At 39.1% G+C, this 24,673-nt stretch overlaps 1 protein-coding gene and 1 long non-coding RNA gene across 15 annotated transcripts in view; one reads left to right on the top strand and one right to left on the bottom strand.

The window, feature by feature from the left end:
• Positions 1–15,323, top strand: part of LOC126996571 (uncharacterized) — a 94,963-nt gene extending 79,640 nt beyond the window's left edge. Inside the window, exons 2-3 of the long non-coding RNA XR_007751260.1 lie at positions 913–1,021; positions 14,794–15,323. This is a non-coding gene — a long non-coding RNA (uncharacterized LOC126996571). The remainder of the gene's footprint in view (positions 1–912; positions 1,022–14,793) is intronic.
• LOC126996566 (calmodulin-binding transcription activator 1-like) overlaps positions 1–24,673 on the bottom strand; it is a 222,642-nt gene that overhangs the window by 3,900 nt on the left and 194,069 nt on the right. For 4 of the 14 annotated variants that reach the window (XM_050857139.1, XM_050857143.1, XM_050857141.1 and 1 more), the window contains 17 exons: positions 22,729–24,141; positions 22,250–22,376; positions 21,675–21,787; positions 21,281–21,460; positions 20,420–20,553; positions 19,319–19,542; positions 18,620–18,860; positions 17,996–18,232; positions 17,015–17,115; positions 16,477–16,533; positions 14,776–14,906; positions 14,436–14,584; positions 11,739–11,920; positions 11,140–11,285; positions 10,705–10,868; positions 10,400–10,474; positions 1,616–1,848 (listed from right to left, as the gene is read on the bottom strand). In XM_050857139.1, coding sequence (XP_050713096.1) covers positions 1,616–1,848; positions 10,400–10,474; positions 10,705–10,868; positions 11,140–11,285; positions 11,739–11,920; positions 14,436–14,584; positions 14,776–14,906; positions 16,477–16,533; positions 17,015–17,115; positions 17,996–18,232; positions 18,620–18,860; positions 19,319–19,542; positions 20,420–20,553; positions 21,281–21,460; positions 21,675–21,787; positions 22,250–22,376; positions 22,729–24,141 — 3,907 coding nt within the window. Of the gene's footprint in view, positions 1–886; positions 1,031–1,615; positions 1,856–2,563; positions 2,595–10,399; positions 10,475–10,704; positions 10,869–11,139; positions 11,286–11,738; positions 11,921–14,435; positions 14,585–14,775; positions 14,907–16,476; positions 16,534–17,014; positions 17,116–17,995; positions 18,233–18,619; positions 18,861–19,318; positions 19,543–20,419; positions 20,554–21,280; positions 21,461–21,674; positions 21,788–22,249; positions 22,377–22,728; positions 24,142–24,673 lie in introns of those variants that run through there. The other 10 variants (XM_050857140.1, XM_050857153.1, XM_050857148.1 and 7 more) reach the window with 9 other exon arrangements.

Below are 24,673 nucleotides of genomic sequence, written 5' to 3'. Positions count from 1 at the left end.
TATTAGGTGTGCTTCAAGGGTTTTTAAGATAAACTGACAATTTTTAAGGAAGGGGATTACAAAGAAGAGAGATATCAGGACTTGCATGTTATTTTATTTTGAGAGGAACACACCATTATAAGGCCTTGATCCTTTAAAACTAGTCTTTTTAGTTAATTTTGGGTCTTGTGATATTCTCTTGCCCCATATTTGAATGCAAAGGTGCAAGAAATTATTTTTAGTTATGGGATCTGACAAAGCCCTGCAGTAATATCAGCCACCATAGCTGAAGAAAGCTATTAAATTTAAAAAGCCTTTGTGAATAAATGCTTATCGACAAGTCATGTAGGCAGAATGATATAGCAAGAATAACTTCTGAATAATCAAATTTGTAATAAAAAGGGTTCACTGTACTAGCACCAACTTGTATGTAAGCAAGTTGTACCTATCACTGGCACTAATTGATTGGTCCATTGAGCTGGGAAAACAAACAAAAAAATCCAGGAGGGTACTGTCTGGAAATCCCAAATCCAGCACATGATCAGACCATGGGTGAATGACACACACACACACACACACACACACACACACACACACACACACACCATTTTATCCCTATTTTCCCTGTTAACCATACTATTATAGAGCCCTGCAAACCTTGCCCATTTATACATCTCCACACAATCAGTAACACTGGTAAAACTTTTATCCTTTCCTTTTTTACTCTACTTGTACCCAAATTACATTCTGTGGTGTACTTTCCCATAACACTCTGTTGCCTGCCATCAATTTCCTTGATTCCTTTCCCCTTCGTGTTTAGTTTTGTAATCATGAACCTTTCTTATAACCTTCAGTTGTCTACCTCTTTCCACACTCATTCATTATACCATTCTCAGTAAGATGCTACCTTTAATAATTTACACTCTCACTCAGACTGGAGACTCCCTGCCACCCCCTGCTGGACGTGACCTCTCCATTAGAAGAGAAGGGTCTGCTGCCACCTTGCAAGGCTTGTGCAGAGGAATCCCAGACCATCAGGCATGTATCAGAACTTAGTTAATAAATAATGAAAAACCTGCTCTAAAAATATAAATAAAATTGCACAAAAATTATAAAAATGAAAATGTTAAAAAGAACTTTGTTTTTAAAAGCATTTCAGTTGCTAAGGCAGCTCCATAAAAAGCATTGTTGGACATAACAGTTAGTTATGAATAGTTAGAACTTGAGATTATTCTCTCACTGATCAACTTCCAAGATAGTTCTTGTATGGGATAGGGCATCAGAGTCATAGACAGGTAGATACCTTGTGGCTCCAAATCTAAAGATTCTGTAAGGCGATACAATTCTTCTTATGAGTATTAGAGGAGGATCAGTCTCAGAAAATACTCCTACAGTTTGTTATGCAAAATGCAGGTGTTTTACAGTTAAAATGGGGAATCTTATGATGCATTTGCTCTTTTCTCAGGTATGTTACATGGTAAATTATAAAGGTTATGACTATGATGGTAACAAAACAAGGTAAGATTATTTTGATTGTGGATTGATTATGAATATAAGTTTTTAACCCATTGCCTACAAAGTTATTGATGGAAGGAATTTATTAAAGTAATGAATGTAATTTTCATGGTTAACTTACTGGTCAGGTGCATGGGCTGTGCTCGAGAGTAAAGGGTCTGTGTCGCGGTGGGAGTGCTCCGATGAGGGGCCCGCCCGTGCTGGAGGGAGCTGGTGGAGAAGAGGTGGGAGGGGTTGCTGAATTGCGACCCCCCCCACCACTGCTCCCCCCACTGCTGGTCCCTGGCACCCCTGGCCCACCACCTGGCACCCCTGGCCCACCTTCTCTCTTTCGGCCGCTTGCGCTCGTTCTCTCTGTAACCTGGAGTGCCAAGAGATAGGTAATAGGAGAAAATTTTCAACAGTGGGTATTACCATCTTCACCTCACTGGTATGGAATACATTAAGGTCAACGTCTATTTTTTATATACTACGCTAGCAACACAGTCTAGAAGTGTGAAGAATTACATCAATGAGGTCATTAACACTCAATATACTTTGATGATGGTTAACAAGCACATTAATCTTGCAATGCAAACATGAATTTAGTGCAGTAATATCTAACAGCAATGCCTTACACATTACTGCCACAGAAATTACATGTAGGTATACCTATTTTATACCATTATTGCTTATAAAAATTAGGAGAAGCTAACATCATACATAGAATAATGTGTACATACTAAATAGGGAAAAGTTAAGGTGAAAAAATAGTATCAAACTAAAAAAAGGGTTTAATGTAAAAAAATCTAATTTGTAAATTATACAGGGACAGTAGAGTTGCAGTACACTACATGCCCCACAAACTGGACCACCATTCCTTCTTCCCAGCATTGAGATGTTTATGATAATTTTTACATGTGAACACTTACAACATTTTACTTTCATGGGAAAATTTTCTAACAAACAATGAAAGAGATGAGCAGATGGAGTGGCGGTTCCCCGAAACACAACACAACACAACACAGCAAACACATAAAACTTTAAATAATACTTCCTGTGATTTTGAGCTTGACTCAGACCAACTCACCGTTTTTTCCGTTAGTAACTCCCATATGCTGCTACGGGAAAGAGACGAGAACAAGTAAATATAGATTGGACAGCGATTGTTGCACCACACCAGTACAACAACCACAGGACAACAGCACCACTAACAGGCATGCACTCAACTCAAAGGCAGGATTTACTGCTTCATTTTGACACAGAAATATCTCTTAAGAAAATGTTGAATGTCAGCCATTTATACTTTAGATGGATTAACATTCTCCTTTTTAAGTAGAAGTTACTAGAATGAGTCCTTGTCACACATGATGGGCTGGTAAAGGAGGAGCAGTAAGCCTGACTTTTCAAAGCTATATATAAATCTTGCATCATGAAGGCACAATCAAGTACTAAAAATTCAAGCATTAGAAGCATAAATAAGATTATTTTTTATTGATAATGTTAATTTAGAAGCTCAATGATTGTCATGGAGGATAAGAGAACTTAACTATTGTAAATTTTCAATTTTTTTTTCTTAGTTTTTAAGCATCAGAGCAATATCCAGATTTGTTAAATACTTGAATTTGTTTTGAGAAAATACCTGCAAAATTGATGACATGCATTATATCAAAGCATAAGTTAGTATATATGCTATTGCCTAAAATACCTGTACACTGATACAGCAGATTAAAAGAATTGTTATTAGATATGCAGTACTAAGGAAATATAATTTGTTATAATTTTTCTTTTTCAAAGTAATCGGAACTCTTTAACTTGGCAGACTTCAGACTGGTAAGTTGTTACGAACACAATCTGATATTACTTAGTATTTCCCCAGTGCCACTCAGTGATGTGATGATCACGAGTCTTTTGAGTGAGTTTATTAACTCTGTGTTATCATTTGAAGAGATTTCATGAAGAAATTGTTACTGAGTGGGTCAGAAGAAAGTAGGTAAGGGTAGCAATGAACAAACTTAGTTAGACAGGCAGCCCTAGAGTCAGATATTAATGTATATTACTGAGCTACATAATCCCATATAACCATATAAATATGGTATTTTCTTCTTGTGTATACAGGTACACAGCATTGTAAATATCACAAGTTTCAGGAAGGAATGAAACATTTTGGACAGGACACTGATGATGTAACATTGCCAGACATTACCGATACTGGCAATGTAATACAATAGAGTAGATACAAGATATCTGTAGATACAAGATATCTGTAAACTATTTGCAAACTTCACTAAGTAAAAAAAGGACAGCCTCTGCCACCCTTCTAAATGGACTGTATTGCCTATAACAGGCAGCGCCACACGTGGCCACTCGGTAAACTGTCAAAGCAGTACTTTCCATAGAACTCAAGTTATGTAAGTTATGTACTAGAGTGCGTCTAAGGCTACCTTCAGGATATATAAGGCCTTGGTGCCGCCACCGCTCCTAGCCAATGACTGCTCACACTTTACTCCTACCCGATTTCCTGACTTTACTCTTTGTCATGGAGAAAAACTTAAATTGGGTAGGAGTGAAATGTGTGCAATCATTGGCTTGGGGCGACGGCGGCATCATGGCCGTGTATCCCTGAGACAGCCTCAGACGCACTCTAGTCTATAACTTGAACTCTATGGAAAGGACATAGTTGAGTGGCCACATGTGGCGCTGCCTGTATAGCCAATACGGTCCATTCAAAGTGCTGCCTTGTAATACTTTGCATTCCGTTTCCCACCCAATGCTTCAGTTATTGAATAGTTACATATAGTAATACTAATAATCAATTAAGCATCAATAAATATCATATTTAATTTGGGGAAACCATCGTTTAGAATTCTCCGTGTTAATGTTAACTAATGCCCCTCCAATTGAACTGAATTGAAAGCACAGAAATACTTCATTCTAAGAGACCTAACATTTGACTTATGTAATCTTGGCAGCTCCTGGAAAGCATACAATTAGGTTTACCCAGAATATAATTATATTTCTGCTTAGCAAATGCTATATAAAGATAAGCTAGCCAACTCCACATTCTTGAAACCCAGTAAATGGTAAACAGCTAACAGGATAACTAGCCACTAGGTTTATGGGTGTCCCATTGGCCTCCTCATCCCAGCATTGTCTATTACAGAAACAACACAATGAAGAGGGTTGACTTCTGGGTAGAGTGCCACATGCCCGTATGCCAGGTGTTGACATTCATGGTCTAAGCTGGTAATAGGCCCCTAATTCAATCTCATAGAGTAATCACTGATTTGACAAGTCATTCTAGCGACTCTGCGTAGACATTTATTACCAAAAGAATTGTTTCCTTTTTTTTTCTGTTCACTATTTAGTGTCTTTGCACCTAACATAGACTATTTCATCCAGTAAGCCTCTAAACACCTGTACCTTGGTCATAATCCTGGAAACAAAGTCCCAAAGGCTTAGCCTCATCAAGCAGTTCCTCAAAGACCATCACTAGAACCTTCATTAACTTGGCAAGGATTATTGTATCATCGGCAAAAATAAGGTCAGTGACCTTGGTACTGCCAATCGATGGTCCACAATGACTTTGATCCACATTTCTGAATGGTACCCAGTCCATACGAGTGTTGAAAAGTGGTTGGGCAAGGACACAGCCCTGCCTCACTCCCTTGTTCACAGGAAGGAAGCCCCCCATACTTAACAGGCTAGTCAATAAACCAATGATCCTTGCAGGAATCTCACAGAGTTGTAGAATATCTCGGAGTGTCTCATGATGCACTACATCAAATGCCTTCTTGAGATCAACATAAGCTGCAAGCATCCCCTGTCGAAACTCATCGGCGCTCCGCCAGTACTTGAAGCAGGTCTCTGCAACTTCAGCAGTTGGCTGTAAATCTGCATGAGCAATAGATGGGCAAGCACCTTACCTGGCACACTGAGCAGTGTAAAATCACTGTAGTTGTTGCAGTTCTGATGGTTTCCTTTCCCTTTCCAGATAGGGACAACAATCCCTTTCTTCTAGTCAGGAGGAATGGTACCAAACTGCCATATATGGAAGTCAATGGAGTCATACCCTGACCTACGCCATTAATTGGTTTTAAATTCGGTGACGTAACCCGTTTTTTGCATAAACCAGACATAATGCCTTAAAATGACTTTTGCAATGAGGTGGAGGTGGTGCTTGTAAACAAGGTGAAGTATGAGGTGTGCCATACATGTTGAAACGGCTAGAGTCGGGTGAGCAAGTTATTAGTTGCATGTGGTACTAACAAATCTAAACTATTGATTAATATGAAAATCCATTCAACAATTCCCTGCATGTCTATATGACCAAAATTTAATTTAACAAAGGAGTGGCCCCTTCCTCTTGCTCTATGCTAATAAGGATTCAGGAATGATTTAGTCTCTAGCCTGACAAATACCTGTCAGTGGCCTTCCACATATTGTGTTTATTCTAAATTTTAACCACTGTTTTTACTATTTTTATTTGTTTTGCTTGCCTGACTGGCATCATATCCTTTCATTTTGACATGGACTATGCTGCTGAGGGGTGTAAAGTTGGACATATGTAATGGCACTCGCTGAATTTTTTTTTTACTTTAGGACAGCGTTGTAAAGTCAAATTTGACATGTCAAAATGATGTAGAGCAAGGTATTACTGTACCACATGCAACTCATGAATCATGGCCTCACCTCCGGCTTGGAGCAGCTATGCACTGTTGTTACAAATATCATGTGCCTTTCCACCTCTCAACCTTGCCACAGCCTTCTGCTCATGTCAAAATAAGGTGGGTTTTTGTCAATGGGTGGATCAACATTCAATACCTGTAACCCAGCAGTTGGGAGCTGCCTGCTCAAAGGGTCTGCCATGTACATACTCAACCCAACAAGCCCTCTACCCTTGCATGTCTGACAAAAGGCAACCATGTTCTGTTTGGATAGCACTAACATAAAAGGGAGGCTCTTGAGCAGAGCTTCTTCATGCCTAGTAGGCAGGCCTGAGGTTATTTGCACTGAAATGGCCTTCACTGTCCTTATCTCTCCTCAGGAGGGCTCTCATTCTACATGTCAGAGCCCAATATTGGTCTTAATTCCCAGCAGGACTGGCATCATGACAGTTTTCAGTATTCTCTTGTGTCTCCCTTCACAACATTATATTGATGACGGTTACCCTCCACCATCTGTCTGGTAGGTAGCAAGTCTTTCACACAGCGAGTCTCTCGCTCTCAGTGACTCGCCAGCAGTCGTTGAGGCAAGGAGTCATGTGCAGCACTAATGAGCCACCTTTCCAAAAATCATTGTCAACAATCCACAAGTAAATTTTTATTTACATTCTTTTTAGTGTAAGGATAATTAAATACCCATCATTTAATGTGACTTGAAATTATGTACATAGATGGTATCACTGTACTATCTGTACCTTTGTCTGGAGCTCTTTTTTTTTTGCTAAAAATATGTGAGGCAGAGTACAATATTTCATAAGAAATATCATATATATCATGTATCATGAAAATATAATTAACATTAAAAATCTCCCATCTTGCTTTATTTCCTGCAAAGCAAAGCCAAAATATGTAAAACTTGATGGAAAATTCCATTATCTATTTGCCATTTTTTCATCAAGCTGATGCAAAAGTGATAAAGTCAGGTCCAGTGATATTTGGTTCATACTAATGCATTAGCAAAGTACAGGTTTTAACAGCTTTGTTTTTGGTTAAAATATGCTGACACTTAAATTTCCATAGCAGTTTGTTTTCAAAACTACTGGCAGGAAGGTAACAACATGAGGAGTTGGTTACTAGCAGTACCTGCAGCTACTTTTTCAAGTCAACCACAAAGCTACAAGTTTCCCAAATCAATGTATATCACTTGTATTACTGCCATGTGTGCAGTGACTGTAGTAGCCATATATGGCTTCATGTTCCTTTTTTGTCAGCAGTTTCAAATTAAATATGTAAACATCAAATGTAGTGCGGCATCTATGCCTGATGAATGAGCCTCCCATAACCCACTTAGCCAGTGGGGTACCTCTTTGGCCGACTCGGTAAGGAGTAGCTGAGTAGCTCTCCCGTCACGTTAGTCGCGGGTTCAATCCCAGGCAGCCGGCGAATACCCTCAGCTTGTCTTGATTAATTTCTCGTGTGTTTTGATACACGCAGAGGACGTGTGGGACCGAGAGAGTAATAGAAAAAGAGAATAGAAAATCTCTTCATTAAACTGGTGGCAAAGCGGTGGGCATCCTATCCTGCGGTTCTGTTGAGTTTCCCTGAAGGGGTAACAGGTAGGATGGCCCATGCTCTGAGGGTAAATAGAAAATGGGAAGTGTTGGAGGTACAGTAGAGCCCCACTTAGCGCAAGCCACCATCTACCAAGAAAAAAATTAATTAGCGCGAAAGCCTCAGTTAGTGCGAGCAGCCACCATGACTGAATTTTGAAAATTGCGCCAAGCTGCCATGATGCACGCCACAAGCCGCCATGATGCGCGGCACAAGCCGCCATGATGCGCGGCACAAGCCGCCATGATGCGCAGCAGCGCTGATACAGGGCAAGTGCTTTGTTTACGTTGTGGATGTGGATACGGGCAACTGACCTTGGCCGTGTGTGATGCACACCCGGAAAATTTGGATTTGCCGGTTGTCCAAGTGTGATACTGCCTTAAGGCAGCGAGGCCGCTGACCGGGTGAGCGCCGGCGATGACGTCATCGGATTCCCAGCGAATCACAAGCGTGTTTTCAGAGCTCAGCCAATTGTAGTTTTTTTTTTTTTTAATGTGAGTGATTATTTTGAGTAAGTATCAAACCCAAAAGTCAGACCCACGTGTGCACCAAATATTTTTTTTCATATTGGTTACTTTATTCAATTAGCGCGAATTCAGTTAGCGTGACCGCGTTCATCCACCTAATTCTCGCGCTAAATGGGGCTCTACTGTATGTCTCTACGGGGACATTGTGAAATAGTGCACCAAAATGGGTCACAGTCTAAAGGTGTCAACACCCAGAAATTAATCTACATAGAGGGGAAAGTTGTGTAGTGCAGCAACTATGCCTGATGAACGAGCCTCCCATAACCCACTTAGCCAGTGGGGTACCTCTTTGGCCGGCTCGGTAAGGAGTGGCTCTCCCGTCACGTTGGTCGCGGGTTCAATCCCAGGCAGCCGGTGAATACCCTCACCTTGTCTCGCTTAATTTCTCGTGTGTTTCAATACACGAGAGGCTGCTCGCGCTAACTGGACGTGTGGGACCATTCACCCTCACCTTGTCTCGCTTAATTTCTCGTGTGTTTCAATACACGAGAGGCTGCCTCGCGCTAACTGGACGTGTGGGACCGAGAGAGTAATAGAAAAAGAGAATAGAAAATCTCTTCATTAAACAAACTCTCTGGGATTTTTTGTGCCAGCATTTATTTCAATCTTATTTTTGACATAAATGAAGCTGATGCAGTCAATGCATGTGGTTAATTTATGCATGAGCCAAACAACACTATGAGCGCAATTTCAATCAACTTTGCATCACCTTGATGTTCTTGCAATGGCTTTGCTTGCAAGATATAAAATAAGATGGGCAAAGTCTGTTAAAGTGATTGAAACTTATTTCAATGAAATAATATCATTGCTGTTTAGAGAAGCAGAGAAAGGTATTGTGCCCTTTTGCCTGCTACAGACAAGGGAACAGATAAGTGATACCCTCTACCAAGTCCCCCATTGCTGTGGAGATTGTAAATTTGGATATTAAAATGAAAAGGAGACATTAAAGTTTCTGCCATGAAGAGGGCAGCATTGCCATCACCCATAACTAGTACACTGTAGGACAAAGGTCTTTCCCAGCACTCTCCACCCCTCTCAACCTGATGTTAGTGTACTCCATCCTGCTTTGGCAAAGACTCATCTCTCCACCCGATACGTTGTCTCCCTTGATTTAGTATTCCCGGGTTGGGTTTACACTGACTGTGTATTCTCGTACCCAGTTTAGTTTTATTCCCAATCATCGGGCATTCTTCTTCCAACTGATCATTAAACGTTACCTTCATTTTCATCTCCAGACATACTTTTAAACGTCTTCATAATTTATCTTTAGAATCACCTAGTAAGGCTGTGCCATCTGTAGGAGGGCACAATGTCTCTCCTTTGGTTCTGTGGTGAGGAGTGGGGCCGCAGATCATCATGTCTACTTAAAATAACTAAAATAATCCCTTATGAAAATAACAAAACACAGCTCTCTTTGTTTCTTGTAATACAAAGTCAAAACAGTGAAGCCTGGTAATTCAGCTGCCAAGTTCCCCCATTTTGGCTTAGTTTTTCAAGAAACAAAACATGAAGAGCAATGTTTTCTTGTTATGTATTCATAAGGTATTATCTGAATGATTTTAATGAAACGTAATGGTACTCTGCCTCACAGCGTACCACTGAATCAACGGACAGATATTGTGGTGCTCCTTTGCTTGCTCCAGAAATGTGGTGCACCAAGCACAGCACTGCCCTCCACACAGCAGCAGCTTTGAAAGACCCCCATTGCAGATGTTTTAATACTATGACAATTTTGGTACCATAATTTACAGTATCTTAAAAAATCTAAATGCTATGGTATTTGCATTCTGAGGAAATTTCCATGAAATTCAAATTCAGTCCCCAAACAAGTTTGAGGGATTAGATTTTACTTTACACATTCCTTAGTTGGAGGCAAAATCTGAAGCCAAGATGTACTAAAGTAAAGACATGTACAACTACGTCATCACACTGCCATCTACCACAGACCTGGAAAGCTACAGCTCCCACACTAATGTCTGGTAAGCAGTGTGCAGCAAACCCATTATCCCTAAAGCCTCTCTTAAAGCTAGCATATGCATTAATATTATGAGAGTAAAATAATAGAGCAGGCCAGTAACACACACCTCCAACATGTCTGATTAATGTTATGGCTCCTACACTTACTTTTGCTTTGTCTGCCTCATAAATTGCTGGATCTTGCGAGCTGCTTGGTGCTGTCGGCGCTGAGAATAGGTCCGTCTGGAGAATGCAACAGTTACCGTATTGCATACACCCAACCAATTTATAATGCTCATGAGAACATCTGTTTGTGTAATTGCTTATCGAGTTATTTCATTAAAACATAAATGCATAACAAAAGTTTCAAACATACAACTTTCCACTGAATCAGGTCTCAAAATAGGGTGTATATCTTGATACTGGCATGGATGAATGTCATTTATGTATTTCAAAACAAATATAAAACTCACTTTAATGTGGGGATGGGAGTAGTTTCCCGTGACCCTCTCAGAGAAAAGTTAACATTTGCATGGCTCCCCTCCAAACTTTTCTTGAAACGTTTATGCTCACAATAAGAACGAAACTGATTCTGGATTAAAGTAGCAGCTCTACTCATTTGTCTGAAGTAAACATACTGAAAAGTAAAGTAAAAAAAATGGGTGAGTTAACATTCCACTACACTGGCATATATAGTCAGCATCATACCTGAAAAGATCTTACAGTGTAAGAAGACTAATTTCCAACTAAAAAATATAGGTTCATAAAAAAAATATGCCAAAATGTATGACAAGGCATTTCTTTATATTTACAAATACAAATAATTAAGGAAACTTTGCCATTATCACTAGAATAGAGGATAATGCAAACTATAGGAACTTGCTCCATCAAAACAATGGCAAAATCACCTGCTTATAGCGTCTGTAGTAATTCTGAATGACAATGGCTGCCTGTCTTTCTTTGTCTTGTTCCTGGAGTCGTTTGCGTCCTTTATAGAGTCTGTATGCCTTCTGTATAGTTTTAGCAGCTTCATACAGTTCCCTCTGTTCACGATCTGAAGTTAGAATACATGTTAATCAGAGAGAAATGTCATGCCTTGCATAATATATAAAAATATGTAAATGGATGGCATGAATCTGAATACAAAAGCAGCTCTGCCGAGTTTTCTTATTTCTGGTTAGTGGGTGAATGCATTTAAAAAATCTGCTGGGTGGCTGAGCCCCCTAGGAGACCTGGGTTGAGGTGGTGACCAGAGCCTCAACCTTGGCCTCTACCTTTTATTTTTGTTTTGGGCGAGGGGGACATTTTACAGGGAGGGGATGCAGGCCACCCAATTCAGATCATGGATTGAGCTGACTGCTAATCATAGACAAGAACATAGAACCCCTGAGAGGAGAAAATCCCCCAGCCACACAATAATGCTTGTATAAATAATCCACAGCATACTACCCTTCAAACTATAAATAAATAACAAGATATTCAATATCTAAAGACAGTAACTACTAACCTGACAGAGTTAAATTTGAGAAATCCCTGGAGAAATCTCTTGTGGAGGCTTGGAAAAACTCTGAGAAGTCAGCTGTGGTGGGTGGGGGAGAAGGACTCTCCAGAGTGAAGGAGGCCGGGGAGGGGAGGCAGCTGGATGAGGCAGGACTCATGGAGGAACTTGGAGTGCCAACATCAATATATCTGCAATTGAATAAGTTGAAAGTTCACTTTGTTTTGTAGAAAGTCTCATTTGTAAGGAAGCTATAAGAATTTTCTGAGTCAAGACCAGTAGTAACTGTTTTGAGTTTTGGTAGGTAAGGTTAGGTCAAGTTTAGGGAATCTTCAAACACATGATTCCCAGCACCTTTTGGTATAAATCATCAAAGAATGACCTCACTTTGTTGTATAGAAAATCTCATTAGTAAGGAAGCATATATGAATTTTTTGAGTCAAGACCTATAGTATAACTGAGGTTTTGTTAGGACATAAGAACATAAGAACATAGAGGCCGAGTGGCCTACACAGGGCAGCTCCAGAACTCCCCCCACTACTCACGATGGGTGAGGTGTAGTTTCAGGGATTACAGGTAGAGGTTAAGTTTAGGGCATCTTCAAACACATAATAGGCAGCATCTTATGGTATCTAAATCAACAAAGAATGACACCACTTTCTTGTATAGAAAGTCTCATTAGTAGGGAAGCATATATATGAATTTTCTGAGACAAGACCTATAGTAATTGTCTGAGTTTTTGCAAGGTAAGGTGAGGATAAGTTTAGGGTATCTTCAAACACATGATAGCCAACACCTTATGGTATAAATCAACAAAGAATGACTTCACTGTCACTGTGTTGTATAGAAAGTCTCATTAGTAAGGAAGCATATATAAATTTTCTGAATCAAGACCTATGGTAATTGTTTGAGGTTTTGTTAGGTTATGTTAGGATAAGTTTAGGGAATTTTCAGACACATGATATCCAGAAACCTATAGCATAAATTAACAAAGAAAGCCTTCAATGTGCTTTATAGAAAGTCTCATATGTAAGTAAGAGTTTTTTTCTGAGAAAAGATGTATGGTAACTTTCTGTGGTTTTGTTAGGTTAGGTTAAATTTAGGGTATCTTCAAATGCATGATAGCTGGCACCTTATGGTAAAAATCAACAAAGACTGACCTCACTTTGTTGTATAGAAAGTCACATTAGTAAGGAAGCATATATGAATTTTTATGAATTTTCTGAGTCAAGACCTATTGAAACTGTTCGGGGTTTTGTTAGGTTAGGTTAACCGGAGGGCAACATGAGCCTCGATAGGCATCACTTAAAAACTCCTGCCTGTTCCACCAATGGACTAAGGGACATTCACTAACAGTCCCCAAACACTGGTTTCTCAATTCTCAAAGTTCCGAAAATTCTCAAAATTCCCATGGAAAATTTACTGGTTCAAAATTCCCGGGAATTTCACAACCCTACCGGGAGGATTCTTTAATTTAGTGAATGGATTTAATAATGACTGCATATTCATCACTGATTACTATCCAGTATGGAAGAGCAAGAACTTCTAATTAGGATTTATTTCCTTTCATCTTATTTTTTTTTATTTACAGGGCCAATAAGCAAAATGATAGGAAAGAAAACATACAGAAATACTTAGGTTTATTCTTACGCAAATGAAAATTGGGATAACTCCAGTGGAGGGCATGGTTCCGCTAACCGCTAATTAGCGAAGCTAACTTTTTCATTAGCTGATTAGCGTTTTTGCTAACTTTAGAAACAATTAGCAGACCATTTAGCTTCCGCTAAATGTAGTTCCTCCTCCGCTAACTTTAAGTTCACTAAAAAAATCATACAGGTTTTTTTTTGTTCGTTGTGGGCAGACACAGCACCAGTTAAGCCACATGGCGCAATAATTCCAGGGCTTCCACTTTTGGGTAAATTATACCTTAAAGTAGGGTAATTGGACAATTATTAGGGAAACTTTTTGGTATTTCAGGGTAATGCATCTTCCATTTCCAACTCTTTGAACTCGGGATTTAATAACTAGAATTTGATACTTTCCTCCTAACAAGAAATAAACTTAAAATAATAAAAAATAAATGTGTCTGTTATGGAAATGAGTAAAAAATGCATAAATCTGCAGGAAATCTTGAATAAAATATGCAGATTTAGGATAAACTGGAGGCTTCTTTCTCTTCTCTTCTGAATTTAATTTGTTTATTTGTGTAAACCATTATCATCATTTGATTTTGGCATGTATACCTTTCTGGAAAGCTCTATGTCTAAGCTATAACATATTGAAATTTCAGGTTATTAGGTCTGTTTTTAAGGGTTATAGAGCCAAAATACTAAACCGAAGCTAAATCCATATAAAAAAGTTAGCATTTAGTGATTAGTGTTAGCTTCCACTAATTTCTTTATCAGTTTAGCGGTTTGGCAAAAGCGAAGCTAACTTTCTAGTTAGTGGATTACCAGTTAGCGAAGGTAACTTTTCAGTCAGCGGTGCCCAGCACTGGATAACTATTACTGAATACTGTGGATGGGCTCTCCTCTCTTTGTTTGAAAAAAAATTGTTTATATAAGATTAGCACACATGATCTATCATGATGCAAATCCAGAAGAAAATATGATTTCATCAAGCCACATTAATTGTTTATATGGGAAATTTTAATGTACAAACCTCTCAATCTTTATTTCTAAGATGCAAGATCTTTGTTCACCTTACCTGTAAGATGTTATATCTGAGAACTCAAAGTTAAACTCTGATGTTGTGTCTGGCGGCTCATCCAAGATCACTTCCATATCCAGGTCTGATGACGGAGGATCAGCCGGTACTGGGCTGGGCTCAAGTTGCATGAGCTCCTCTCCATCACTCTGGTGTACCATCAGAAAAATCAAATACTTTTTTCTAATATTGTAAATATTAAATAAAAATTAAAAAAATTAAGTATCCTCCTAACATTTCCTTCATAGTGATGAGTTTCAGTTTGATGAAGATTTATAGTTGTTCAGTTTTTACCATAGGTTTTATTCTGTGAAGTAATTGAAACATTAGAAAAATATACCTTAATTCTTTCAGGAAGTGCAGCAATGATCTGCTCAGCCAGTGTGAGAACCCGACTGTCATCCGGGGCGGCCAGGCCAGCCATCTCTGAGCTGAGGGACTCTCGACGACTGGCATAACTGCTGTCGACACCTGTTGACAAGAGACTTGGTGTTAATTTGCATCATAATTTCATGTCCAAATTTTGAAAGATTTAATTTTGGATGTACTGAAGGTCAAAATTCTGACTTTAGTATGTGTGTAAAATGACTGAAAAAAAAAAAAAAGTACAAACTATATACAACAGGCAATAGATCAAATAGTGTTGTCAAGACCATAGCATAGCAAGTGAAAAAAATCAACAATATAACTGCAATAAAAAATAAATAATTAATAATAATAATTGCCACCACTAAGTCTGCTTCCTGAGAAAAGACAGTGGAGGTTGAGCCTTAACATAAAAAAATAAGACATTATGAGAGAAATAAAGACTGCCTAAAGTAAGTCACCCTTAAGACATCTAGTACCTATTTTTCCATTTGTTTAATCTTTCATTACATCATAACTTTATGGTTGTTTCTGTGTTTTCCTACTGATGTATATGCAAAGGAATATCAAACACATGGTGGCCAGATAAAGCAAGGGACGATAGGAGATAGACATATTTACATGCTTAATCCTGAACCGGATGGAATAGACAGAGATGATCTGTTTTTATGAAGCAAGAAAATAGGTAGAGGACATGAAAGGGAGTTGAAAAAGACAAGATGTGTAGTGCAGCGACTATGCCTGATGAACGAGCCTCCCATAATCCACTTAGCCAGTGGGGTACCTCTTTGGCCGACTCGGTAAGGAGTGGCTCTCCCGTCACGCTGGTTGCGGGTTCAATACCAGGCAGCTGGCGAATACCCTCACCTTGTCTTGATGAACTTCTCGTGTGTTTCGATACACGCAGAGGATGTGTTGGAAAATAGAGGAAATAGAAAAATAAGCTCCCGGGGCATGACAGATACATGAAAGACATTAAGAAATATAGCTTTTCCAATAGATGCATCAAGCAGTGGAACAGCATGGGCAAAAAGGTTGTGTAATCCAAAAGTTAAATGAGTTTAAAGCCAAGTTCAATCAACTGAGACTTGAAGATGGAACCCTACGAGCATAGCTCATTTTGTATATCACAAGGTAAATACACACATGCATGCACGCACATGCACACGCTTACATTCATAAATTTAACAAATATTCATGAATTTAAAGCTAAATTTGATAAACTGTGACTTGGAGACAGAACCCCAGGAGAGTAGCTCACCTTTTCTACATCACAATTTGGTAAATACACACACACACACAAAGAGGTAAACAGATGAGGCCTGATTGTGCAGTCACAAAGAGAAGCACAAAACTTAAGTATTTACGAGGACACAAAAACAAGCTGAGGAAGACTAGATGCTGTAGTGATGTCAGAAACAGCTTTCTTCAGCAAAAGCATACGTGCTTAGAACAGATTAAAGGGATAAGTGATTGCAGCAAAAAGTGTTGATAGGTTAAAAGAAAGGCTGGACAAAATGTAGATATGGAGAGACACTATGAGAACAGCTCAGGCCCTGTACACTAACTTAGGTAACTGCTCACTCACACAAATACACAACAGGCAAAATATATCAAGAGCATGATTACAACCCCACCATATTATCCAAACAGCCCCATTCTTACTACAGCTCACCTCTGAGGGATGAGTGTTCCTCCTCCTCTCCCTCCGCCTGTATCTGGCTGCTCCCACCTGTGGCAATTAACCAGGCCATGTGTGTTACTCGTCTGACCAACCTTGGTAATGCTCCAGAACAGAGAAATAGTGAAGTTTTCTAAATACTCCCTTACCTACAGCTCAGTGAGTTGAAAATTTTTTGTTTTTACTATAATATATCAAAAACTTCTTATGAAGGAGAAATCTATGTGGTGAAACGGTACTGAAAAAGTATTGTTCACAAGCAATAGAGAATCTTTGAAGGGGAACCAGTGCAAAGCATGCAAAGAAACAGCCAATAATGAAAACGTGTATTGAAAATATCAATATCATGCCTAGAAGGAAAAAAAAATCAGATATAAAGTCTGAAGTTCTAAGCTGTAAAAATTTTGGAAAAGACAAAGGGCATCTGCAACTCATCCATTTTAACAAACCCCACCCCAAACTAATTAATGAATAATGGCTGAAGATGTATAATAAACCATCTCCTTAAGCAAAATAAGAAAAAAGCTCTGACCTGGAGTAAACTGGAAGGGCATGGGAGAGTCGGCAATGTCCTCTCCAGAGTTGTCCAGGGTGAGTGACGGTGTTGACACTTGAGGACTTGCAACATCACCTCTGGAAATACCAATGATCATGTTGTTGTTTATGTGATTTTGTACACTTCCTCTTAGAATTTGATGCACAGTATTGCTAAAATGTATGTAACACATTGGAGATACAGAAAGATTATTTAGAAGAGTACTGCCAATTTGTTATTTCAGCAGGCACATGAGGAAGTCAGTGCAAAACTTCCTTGAGGTTTGTTTGGCAGTGACGGAAGGAGACTTTATGTTGAGTCCAATGTTGAAAAATGTCCCTAGTCAAGAAACTACTGGAAAACAAGTTGTGGAAAGAGCAGCATCAGACACTATGTTGTAATTGCCAATGGCCTCCTACCAGCAAATAAATACATTTACAGCCATGGGCAAGATGATAAGGGATAAAACACTTGAATTTTCACACCAAAGCTTGTAGAAAGTGAAAGCTTTTTGAGTGAAGAAATGCAATGAATAGCAGTAATGAGACATCTGACATTGAACTCTTGCTGTGGAACCTTTGTTTAGATATGTCTTTTGTACAAACATTTTATGATAGATATTACAGGGTCAACGTACCCATATATGAAATTTTCCCTCTTGAAGAATATGCTGTAATGATATTTAATGGAGCCCAAAATGTCACACACAGTCAGGTGACATTCAAAATGTAGTAATGCAAGTTAGAATATTGTGTAGGCAGGAAGATTTTTCACATCTGTTATTACATCCCTGCTGATATAAAATCATGAAAATTGTTAACACACTTGCCAGGCCACAAACTAAATTTAAAAAATAAAAATGTTGTCACTTGTTTCCAGCATCCCTGAGACAGGGTAATAAAGAATGAACATTTCTGTTTTCCACTGCCTGTCATAGACAACTGAATGAATAAACTTTATATTTAGCCTACAATTTACCTGGAATATTTCTGTAGAATATCTAGACCTGAGTCAAGACTGGTTCTCTTGTAATTATCAACATTGGCCAAATTTATGCCAGAGTCAACAGAAGGTCTTTTGATGAGTCTGCCGCGCCGAACTGAAGTGTCACTCCATGAGGAGGCGGGTGACAGGCAGCCTATGGGACGCCCAGAATCCTGTTCGCTGCTAAGAGGAAGGTCTACGCTGAGGTGCCGTTGCTTTTTAAAGTCACATCTGAAAAGTCAAAATCACATTGGTAAACATTATGATTACTATCATTTATTTTGTTGTGAACCTGATCAGAGTACAATAATCTGGGACTTGGCCAAGGATATGCCAATGTAAATTACCTTGCTTGACAATATTTCAGCTAAATGTAGTCTTAAAACATAAATAAATTAATTGATTAAAATCACTGGATTTTCATACCAGAACATTTAATTTGCACTGACTGTTGTGTGACCATTTACTTCAACATTTCTTTACATATTACTTTACTTCACATCTTTGTAATAAAAAAATAATAAAAATATCAACAAGGGAAGTTTAGTAAGGGCTGGCACATTCATGGTAGCCAAACTACTACTTTGGAAAAAAAAAAAAAAAAAAAAAAAAAAGTACCTGCGTGGGGATGGCCGAAGGAACACATCAGGCGAGTGCTGGGCTACTCCAATCACAGACATTCCTGGGCTGATGCTGGTGGTGTTGCTGCAGGAAGTCGTGGTGGAGGTGGTGCTGGAGGTTGAGAGTTGGGATAGCGAAGAAGAGGAGGAGGAGAGAGACAAATGCAATCCTTCCATGCTGCCTCTCTGTTCTCGTTGTCCATCCAGTTGTTGCAACTCCTCCGCTAGAGCGTGGTGCCCTGTGGGGGGTTATAATGTCAGTTTGAAGGTTATCAAACCCTCATACTTCCCTAGCTAATGAACACAGAAATGGTTAAGCAATTTCCTGAAAACTATCATCTCTCACTATACGACTGGGTTATATTACTCAAAAAATAATTATAAAACCATCAATCGTATGTTGATAGGATTACAACATAGGTTTAATGTGCATATGTTTCTAGTCACTCAAAAATAATGAATTAGTTAGTCAATCAATCTTTTCATTACCAAAATTTCCAAAGGCTGGTAGTATGTGTACTGGCATAAACATACTTAGCTTATTTAAGGTCTCATAGGCGGTACATTTAAGATTATTATGCAGTCAATCCAGGCCTCTTTTATTTGTTTTGAGATTAAATTTACCTAATCAAAATACCTTAATATTTTATTAATGTACATTCTTTTGCATAATTATACTATATGAAAAATCATTTACCATTAATGGTGGCACACTGCAAAGGAGTCTGACCCAGCTGATTTTTCGAGTGCAGTGCTTGCGAGTTCCAGCGGTAGAGCAGGAGGGCAGTGTGGCGGTGGCCCCGGGAACATGCCCAGCTCAGAGGGGTACATCCCCGGGAGTCTTGACGCAAGGCATCAACTTCACACTCAAGCACCAGAGATGGATTTTCTTCACGCCAACGCAATAACATGACAATTAACCTTGAAGGAATATAAAACAAAGTAGAAATTAGTTCAATGAACATAACAATACCCAACCAAAATCATCTCTTTTTTCATAGATGGTGTATATTCTTTGCCTTAGAAAATGTAGTTGAATTCTTTTCAGAATGTTTTTAGAAAAAAAAAAAAAAAAAAAAAAACTTACATCTTCCGAAATGCATTAGAAAAGTAATAAATTGGTTTAAAATTTGCTCAAATAGTCTCTTATACAGACCAGTCTATAACAGACCTCATGCATGCAAAATTATGAAACTGTAATAATATGTTCTGCTTGCTCCCCAGTGTGAGGCAGCACTAGGAAATGTCTCAAATGCATAATTAGTTGCTGATGCCTAAGTGATGGTGTTCCCTAAATGAATGACAACAGTACTTCTTATAATGAAAAGCATGAGGCAATGGTAGATGACAACATAAAAAGACTGCATATTATAGCCAGCAGCATTTGTTTTTGTTTGTAAAAGTTTTTAATTATTTGAAATTAAATTATGTGAAAGATGGACACCCATCAGCCTCTGCTATTGTTTAATGCACAAATTCCAGGAATGTCCAGTATGAGGATGCAACTTACATCTAGCAATGGAATACTGGTGCTATCTTTTTTATAGTTGCTAAATTGAAATATTTCAGTTATAAATATTTCACAAAACTTGGATAAATATTCTACAATGCAGCAGCATCCAAGGCACAGGTCAAAATATTTTAATATTTTAAGTGTTACTAGTTACTGCTGGTATGGTCATGTATATTTGTTATTTATTTCACAGTAATACTTTCTTAATGGATTAGACAAACTAAATATAATAATTCTAATATTATATCCTGACAAAAACTATGTATAAGATAGAGTATTATGTACCTAGAGTAACCTAGCATGGCTGCCAAGTGCAGAAGAGTGAGACCATGAAGGTCAGGAAGGCCAGAGGCAAAACCGTGGTCCATGCTGAGCCACTGCTTGCCGCTCATCCTCTGGCAATACGATACAACTCGCTCCTGAAAGTGCGATAAAATTTATACATATTCAGATTCATAAGGCCAATTGTAATACATTCCAAATGTATGGCCAACACTTAGTAAAATTTTTCATATTACGTAACTGTTTCAACCAATGTGATTACTAGCATTATACAAGGTGCAAGAATATTCATGTCTGCTTCAAAGATGATAAAGAGATGAGATAGAAATAGCACCTATTACATATCTTTTTCAATATGACTACAGAACCATGAAGTGGAAATCCTCATCTACACATCCTCAAACAGGACTAAATAGGAAAAGAGAGGAATGGATAATTGTTTTGATTGCAAACTGGACAATAATGGCCCACAGTCACTTTGCAACCCTGTCACCTTGAGTAAATAGTGATTGTTTCTGAAGCATTGACACTTTTAACTCTGTTAAGTAAGAAACAGGTGCACAATATTACAGCAAGGGTTCTGGTGCAAAATATATGACTAACTTTATCACACAACAGAAGAAACATGATATGTAACCCTGCTGTATAATGAGGGATGCCTGTAAGTTTGAGTGCAGGGAGAGCTTGACAGGAAAAAGAAAAGCTACATAAATAACTAGTGTAGAAAAAAGACATGGTTTGATTCTAAAAGATATGATAAGTTAGAGGCTAGCATAATAACTGAATCATACTAGACAGTTACAATAAATATAAAAGCATCAAAGAGGCTTTCCCACCATGTATCCCTGGATCATAAGACGCTACCTCAAAGTTATGAGCTTTGTGCATCATGACATCACTCTCATAATTGGATGGGCTTTTCTGGCTGTCAGGGCAGACCTGGACCCTCGTCTCCATGGTCTCCAGCCGCTGCAGGAGGGTGAACTTGAGCAGGTGTTCATCCTGCTCCCGTATGACCTGCTCCTGTGCCAACCAACCCAGAAACTGTCAATTATAACAATGCATCATAGAAAATATTACAATATTGTGTGGTAATAACAACTGACAGCGAACTCACTTCAGAATAAAACTTATCAAACTGAACAAAATACCAAGATGAAAATATAAAGAATGTTTTATTTCCCTTATGATGAAAGTTGTTAGGACTCTAAATCTAAAAACAATATAGGTATATGCAACACCGACACTCAGTATTTACCTCTTTGACTTTGTTCTCATCGGATGGAGGTTTTTTGTACTCAAATATCACAGAATTGGAGATGACAAAACCCTCACAGGCAACCTGAAGAGTCACTAAGCCAACCTCATGTGCTGGAAATGGGAAAAATTCATAAAAGCATAAGTGAGTATATAAGGGTAAAAGTAAACTTGGTACTGTTATAACATGCAGGGTAAAATTACAATACAGTTTTAATAAAGTATCACAATGAGTGCAAAAAGTCATATATAAAGATGTAGATGAAGAGGTTTACATATAGTATTGTAAGTCTCTCCTTGCATATTAAGTGATTCATTGACTACCATCATAAGTATTAGGAGACACTACTGTTTTCCATGGACTTCGGTCATAACTCCCGTCCTATAGTCACAAACACTTCTGATATTAAACTGAAAGCCTTATTCCAATGTCTTTTGAATTTTTTATGAATACAGAAGCATACAAGTACAGTTACTGATGAACATATGAAGCTGAATCTTTAGGTTTGATGGCATATTTCAGACCATATTAAAGATGAGACACAATACAGGAAGGCTTAACTCTCTCGGCCTCACCTGGGCAGTAGCACCGTAGGACGCCTGACTGGACAAGGGTGGTGGATGTGGGGACACCATCAAAAAGCACAGTGTAGGGCGAAGAACTGCTATACCATGGCCCCGTTACCAGCACCTTGACTCCTCCCTGAGGCATCATTAAACAGGGATAGAGGACACATGCGATAAATGTTAAAATGCAGCATTGACTGGAACATGAAGAATGTGGTCAGAATTATGGCATGGGTAAGTACATACAATCTTTTATATTTCACATTCGTGTATCTTGTAACACATTTCATTACTCATTTATTTTGACATGAATTTGCACTTTCATTTGTAACATGCTGCAACATTTAAAGTAAATTCATGGCTGAAGATTATACATATATTTGATCATATAATAAATTGATATTCAGTACATTAGTTTGAAAATTTCATATAAGCATAAAAATTCAGACTAGGCATAAAATAGAAAAATGAATAAATGTCAAACTCACCTCAGGATATGCCCACTCCGGAGAGTAGTCTGTTATGTTCGCAGTGTTCTCCCTGTAGTCCATTCGGGTCGTCTGTTGACTCTGATTTGTCACAGATTTACCACTATTATTTGTGCTGCTGCTGCTGCTGCTATTACTATTATTACTATTCAGATTATCTGGAGGGGATGTGTCATAATGATCAAGATCAGGAAAATCACTCAGCATATCAAAAGCATCAAGATTAGCCAGAACATCATCCTCAGGTGATGTCATGTCATTGTCAATAAAGTCCATTGGGTTGACATCAGAGGTAGAGGGTGCTTTGCGGCCACATGACCCTGGGGGAAGGTTAGCCGAGAGAGTTTTCTGAATGTCATCAGGAGAGAGATCTAACGTGTTAGAGAACAGCTCAGCCTTTTCAACTGAAAGTTCCGACAATTCAGCTTTAATGCTGAGGAATGTGTCCTTTGACGGTTGTTGCTGTGACTGATTTTGGTGTTGCTGTTGCTGCTGCTGCTGCTGCTGCTGTTGTTGTTGCTGCTGTTGTTGCTGCTGCTGCTGCTGCTGTTGTTGCTGTTGTTGTTGTTGTTGTTGATGCTGCTGTTGTTGCTGTTGTTGATTTGTTCTTGCTTCACCAGCCTCAAGACTGGATACAAGATTAGCAAATGTGCCAGAATCCATGGCAATATTGCCATTTGTTGCATCTAGTTTGAGACTTTCCATTACATCTTTATCACCTTCTCTTTTAACCAAAAGATTAGCATTATGCTGAGGTGCAGGGGTAGCTTGTTGCTGCTGTTGCTGCTGCTGCTGCTGCTGCTGCTGCTGCTGTTGTTGCTGCTGCTGCTGCTGTTGCTGTTGTTGTTGTTGCTGTTGTTGTTGCTGCTGCTGTGGCCCATGTTGTGAGGCATGGTGCTGCTGCTGGTGCATGTGGTGATGTTGCTGCGGGTGATGATGGTGGTGATGCGTGTGGTGAAGATGTGCTACCTGGGTGGAGTGAGGGACGAGGGGAGGTCCTTGGATGATGGAGGCGGCGGTGGAGGCAGGATGGGGCTGACCCAGATAAGAAGTGAGCGTGAGGGGGCCAGCCAGTGGGGGATGTGAAGGTGGGTGGTGCCCACCACCTCCCCCACTGTTGAGGATCAGTAGCCCGCCCCCGCCCTGGATGTTGGACAGGTTTAGGATTAGCGGGGCTGTGGTGGTGTTGAGATTGTTGTTATTGTTGTTGGACGTGGTGGTGTTGCTGTTACTATTGTTGTTATTATTGTTGTTATTAGTGGTGTTGCTGGTAGAGGGTGGGGGCTCTGGTGGGCAGGCCCCCTCCTGAGCTACGCCCTGGTACTGGGAGGTGACGCACCCACCTGGCCCACTCGTTGACGTCACCTGTGGAAGCAGCAGCATGCAGCCATGACATGCACGCAAAGTTAAGACCTGACAAAATAGATGCAGTTACAGCAGGCTGGGATAGGTCAAGAAGATCTTATAGCAAGCTAAGGCTGGCTAGAATATTCATGCTATCCTTCAACTCAACACCCTAAGTCACATGGGGTGCCAAGCTCCAAAGATCTATATATGAACAGTATATAATAACTTTGAGATGAAGCCTCATTGAACATAAAGGGATTCTTGCTATACCAATTGATATCCTTTTATTCAAGAGATGTCTTCTATTCCATAAATAATAATCTATGTAATTACTGTTTTTATTGGCTCTCTCCTGTCTCTGATGGAGGACAATTTGTTTACATATACAACACATCTACAGTGTGCTACTCTGCAAGGAAGTAATCAGTACTCTGAGGCAGCTAAAATGTCCTCTTCAAATGCTCCTCAAAGAAGCCATGAGAATACACTAGCAGGAACACAAAGCTTCTTATTCAGTAACAGAAAAAGCAAAACCATATGAAAGAAAAAAAATCCTTGGCAAAGGGAGAGAATCAGTATTCTGTGACCACAAAAAAAG

The sequence above is a fragment of the Eriocheir sinensis genome, chromosome 10 (assembly GCF_024679095.1).
Source record: "Eriocheir sinensis breed Jianghai 21 chromosome 10, ASM2467909v1, whole genome shotgun sequence".
NCBI classification, from domain to species: domain Eukaryota; kingdom Metazoa; phylum Arthropoda; class Malacostraca; order Decapoda; family Varunidae; genus Eriocheir; species Eriocheir sinensis.
The sequence above is the reverse complement of the archived record's forward strand: the minus strand, read 5'-3'. Positions and strand labels throughout refer to the sequence as shown.